A 5,247-nucleotide genomic window follows, 5' to 3' on the forward strand; every position below is an offset into this window, starting at 1 on the left:
ATTTATGACGACTAAAAAAATTGAAAAAAGAATTCAAAATAGAATATATAGAAAACATATTTGATACTTATTGAAAGGATATTATTTTATAAGGATACCGTATCTGCATAAAAGAGAATATTGCTTTCTTTAATTAAAATATTCTATTTAATATTTCAAATTGTAATATATTCAAAAAAATTAAACTTTTTGTTATTTTCTTTGTGATATGTTAACATTAGGAAAAATAAATTAGATCTGTTTTTATACTTAATAGAATTTCTAACCTCATAAAACTTCCTAACCTTAACTCTTAATGTGTTTCTTTAAAATTGAATTGAATAGCTATTGACTTAAATTCCAATATTACAATTTTAATATTGAAGAAAATCTTTTATATAGATAGAAAGGCAGCATAGAATTTCAATATATTCAAAGTAAATGAATTTTCAGAAATTTAAAATAGAAAATTTTAACCAAGAAAGGCAAAATATTCCTTGCATGCCACCTTGAATTCATTTCCCTGCCTTGCTAAGCTCTGAATCTACAAATTTCAATTACACAATTAAATATTTCATTAACAGAGTTATAAATTCGAGGAGGCGGACAAGAGATATGTACGCATAATTTCTTACGCTAACTAAATATTCAACCATTCTTATCCACTTATTCACTCATTCAATTGTCTTTCCCGACAAATAATCAATGAAACAATATTTCCAATGGTTCGCTCGTTCGTTTCGCGTTTTATTAATGATTGTAATTACAGTCAGTCACAAAAAACTTTATACGAAAGAAAATTCATTATTAAATTTAACTTAATTTTAATAAAAAAAAAAAAAAATGTAAAAATTTTTATCTTTCTCACATTTCCATTATTTTTTCATTCTTTGAATACAATTTTACTTTCCTTTGAAATACTTATGACAAGGAATGAATATTTCATATATTTAATTTTATTTTCTCTCAATAATAATTAAATTTAAAAAGTAAAAAAAAAAAAAAAACTAAAAAATTAAAAATTGATTTTCTTCAATATTTTGTATGTAAATCACATAATTTTATTTTCAATAAAATAAAATTATTTATTATTTTTAACAACACAACTTATTAACTAAATTTCATTTGAGATGAAATTTGTTATCGTTGTACATTTGAAATTAATTTAAGATTAAATTAAGATTTTTGTGGCTAACTGTATATAAATTTTTCAAACAGAAGTTATGAAGTATTCACTTTTGTTCTATTATTCAACGCTTTATCCACTTTTTTTTTTTGGAACACTTAAGTTATTAACGCTACGACATACAAAAGATAAGGCCGCCACGATAATACACTGACTAGATCAGTTTCATTTACTCTCTTTTTCTTTCTCTCTATCGCGCTCGCTCTCTCTTCTTTTGCACACACTCTCTCTCTCTCTCTCTCTCTCTCTCTCTCCGTGTGTATATGTATGTGGTGTACGCGCGCATCGCGCATGTGTGTAGACCACCGTTCCAATTCTTTTTTTTCTTTTTTTCTTTATCAACAAAAATATTCAGGACACGGTGTATTTCTTTCAACAAAATATACTATGTGTCTTGTTTTGTATCCTTAATAAATCTATGACACGCAACTATTAGCTGCGCGTTGGGGAAGAATCTTTCGCTCGATCGAAAGTGTTAATTAATTAAAAACTTGTATAAGCACAGTATAGGCCCTGATGAATTCTTTCTAACTTACTAACTTATGCGATATTGTACAAAGAAAAGACGGCACAAGAATAATACAAAAAACATAAAACATAAATCATCAACTATTTTATTTTTATAAAATGGCTATAAAAAGTATTTGCACATTTTATTATATATTTCATTTAAGTATAGAATTTTTAATTGCAAAAATTTCTTATCATTTAATAATATCTTTATATAATTACAAAAATTTAATATTATGAAGGTGAAATATGAAACCTGATAAAAAGACTTAATTAGAAAATAAATGTACGTACTTTTTATAGCCATTATGTAAAACAATGTTACGTAGGAATGGATACACAAAATTTCAAAATTTTTTAAAAATCGAAAAGTTTAAACTTCATATTTGTTTTAATTAATACAATTTCATCGATCTATTACAATAACTTATAAACAAAAAAAAAAAAAAAAGAAAGAAATTAAAAAATAAAAAGTAAAAAATAGAAATAATTTTTTACAAGTTCAAAAAATTTCAGAAATCAAGATTCAGAAATTAAAATTTTAATTTCTAAAAAAAAAAAAAAATATTTTGAATTTTAAAAGATTCAAATTCAATCTTCACGAATTTAAAAATTAAGTTTCAACTCGTCTCTAATTTAAAATTTTTTTTAAATTAAACGTTTCTTTTTCCTTTCTACTTTAAAAAAAAATTTTTTAAAATGTACCGCCTTTCATTGCATATCGCCATAGTTTTCCATGTTTACCTCAACATCCTTGTTCTTAATGCAAGAGCAACGCGGCTGAACAATGTCAACTTCGAATATCGGCGTCTTCGAAAAGTAACGCGGTACAAACCAAGTAAGAGGAGACTGTTAGGAATCGATTACAATGTAAAATTTCTTTACAATGTAAAATTAAAAAAAATTTTTTTTTTTTCGAGCATAGATATAAATACAAAAAACGGGAAATTCATATTTCAATTTTCTATGATCGCCATTTAATAATCGATAAAAAGTCGGTTGACGTGGATAAGGACGGAGGTGGCTAACTAGGAACTGCGAGGCACTGCAAAAAGGTAAGAACATGAGCAGCGATTTCTATTGGCAATCGAATGCCGCAGTCTCAAAAATGAAACGTGTATTGCTTTCTTCTCGATCGTTCTAAAACTTTTTTCATTTCACCTCTTCTTTTTCTTTTCTAAATAGTACGTCCTATAAGGAAAAATATGATAGTTTTAAAATTCTTAAGTATTTTGAATTAGAAAACGCAAGAAACGTTCCATTTTCGTGCAAAGAACTATTGACGTCTAAAAGTGAAAGAATCATTTTTTAAAATTGATCTGTTATCGGATCGAGTATAAAGATATTTTTTAAAAGTGCACTAGCGAGAAAAACGCTCGAACGATGGTCGCACGCGAAAAGAGGAACTCGCGCCGACAGCTTCAAACAATAGTCGTGTAAGGACATCAATAATGTATGTAGATTATCAAAAAAGATCACAGTCGGGTTACTAGATTTTTTTAGAGAAGCGTCCGCTGAACTTCAATAATTGACCGTATTTCCATTGGATTTGAAAAACCGGATAACTCGAATTTAAGTAGTTAATACTGACCCTGTTCAAATCCCTTTAAACCATTTCAAAGTCCAATGAAAATATAATCGTTCATTCGATTCCCCTAATTTTTCTTTCGCATGCGACCCGACCTTACTTAAGCGTTAGACCTTACTTCCTCCTCTGATCGTTACTTTTCTCCAATATTTTCGTCGCATCGATATGAGCCGCCACTCTTCAACAATTTCACAATCGTCGAAGCGTTTCTTCTTTATAGACACCTGTGTTTCGCACAGTGATTCCACAGATATCGGCAGAGAGAACCAAGAAACCCTAAGGAACGAATTCTACGACGTGCAAGTGACGTGTATCACTTTTTGTCAAACAAGGATAGTTTGCTGCGCACAGCACCCTCGCAAACGACCAATCTCTGCGCAGCTGAGATGTTGCACAGTGGTACAGGACCCTCCAAGCTGGCCTTAAGCAAGGTTAATCTGCTGGAGCCGGCATCGTAATCGGTTAAACGCAAGCTACCAGCCTGTTTTTTCTCAAAATATTCGACTATCTTGGAGATTGTTTTACTGGAAGACCCTATGCCGCTTAATCTGTCCTCCCAACAGGAATCACCACCACCTAGGCTGGCTATGTCCTCGGAGGAGTCGGTGTAAATGGAACTGGTTCGATGATCATCTAATAAGAAAAGACTGCTCGCAGCAGAACTGCTTAGAGTGGAGGTATGACGACGATTTGGTGGCTCTGGACTGAGATCTTCACCTACGCAGCTCCAGAAACCTGATTCGCAGCTGCCGCGCCTTCTTGGCTCCCATCCGTCTCGGAAAAGCGGATGCATGAACAAGCTGGCTGCGCCTACCTTCGTGGCCACCTGAAAAATTGTTTTAAATGTAATTAAACATATTAAAATGTTTTTTTATATTTATTTTTAATTTTTAATTTACTAATTAATTAGAACTAGACACGTTAATTATTATTTAATTATTAATTTGTAAATTAAGATTAATTTTATTATTTTAATTAAAATAAAGATCATTGTAAAGTTGTAAATATTAAGTTGTAAAGAAAAGGAAAATGAGAGAAGAAGTTTTTCAAATCTTCAAAAGAATGCATTATTTGTTTCTTATTAATCTTATATTTTCAAAGTTACTCATGAAGGTTTGAAATTTTTTAATTGTCTTCATGATTAACTAACCTTTTTTTTCATCAAACAACTGCAATCATGTGGACCCAAAAACTGAGAATATGGTAGCTTTCTTATTGGCTTAAGTTTTTAGTCTGAAAAGATCGCAGTTGACCAACTCCTTACAATTTATGTTCTAGGACTTAGAATTGAAATTAGGATCAAAAATCAATATCAGGACTTTAAACTTAGGACTTAAGATCTTTTTCAGATCTATTGCAAATTGGCTAATTAAGATTTAAGATTTAGAACTTAAGATTTCTTTTTAACTCATTGTGACTAAATAATAGCTAAAAATAAAAAAGGTAGTAATAATAAGTCTATAATAATAAATGATCTAGATTAGTCATAAAAACAAATTTTTTATGATCTAAATTTGGATTTAAAAACCATAAATATTATTTATATATTATAATTATTTCAAATAGTATATTTTAAATCTTTTTAAAATGTTTGCAAATTAGCTATTAGAACTTAAGACTTAAAATTTAGAATTTGTTTTTGATTAATTGTGATCAAAAAATAAGCTAATTTAGAAGATCCTAAATCTTAAATTCTAACCTCTTTAACTCTAACCTCTTAATATCTTATCATAAATAAATTGGCCAAATACCATTTTTTCAGAATAATTGATTGCAGTTATTGTTTTTTTTTTATGTCCTTTTGCAGATTTTAAAAATTGCTTCTTCCATCATTGAATTTTGCTATTGCTCCAATTCTTCACACAAATCCATTTTTCTTTAAGACAAATTATGACTTACTATAGAATATATTATATATACTGGCTTTTAATATTTAAATCACAATTAAACGTAAAAAAAAAAAAAAAAAAAAAAAAAAAAAAAA

At 28.7% G+C, this 5,247-nt stretch overlaps 1 protein-coding gene across 1 annotated transcript in view; it reads right to left on the bottom strand.

The window, feature by feature from the left end:
- Positions 1-3,169: 3,169 nt before the first annotated feature.
- The window catches only part of LOC102675551, a 57,658-nt gene continuing 55,580 nt past the window's right edge, over positions 3,170-5,247 (bottom strand). The window contains exon 6 of the mRNA XM_006614999.2: positions 3,170-4,089. Within this exon, the coding sequence (XP_006615062.2) occupies positions 3,577-4,089 (513 nt within the window). The 3' untranslated portion in view covers positions 3,170-3,576. The remainder of the gene's footprint in view (positions 4,090-5,247) is intronic.

The sequence above is a fragment of the Apis dorsata genome, unplaced genomic scaffold (assembly GCF_000469605.1).
Source record: "Apis dorsata unplaced genomic scaffold, Apis dorsata 1.3 scaffold_207, whole genome shotgun sequence".
Taxonomy (NCBI): Eukaryota; Metazoa; Arthropoda; class Insecta; order Hymenoptera; family Apidae; genus Apis; species Apis dorsata.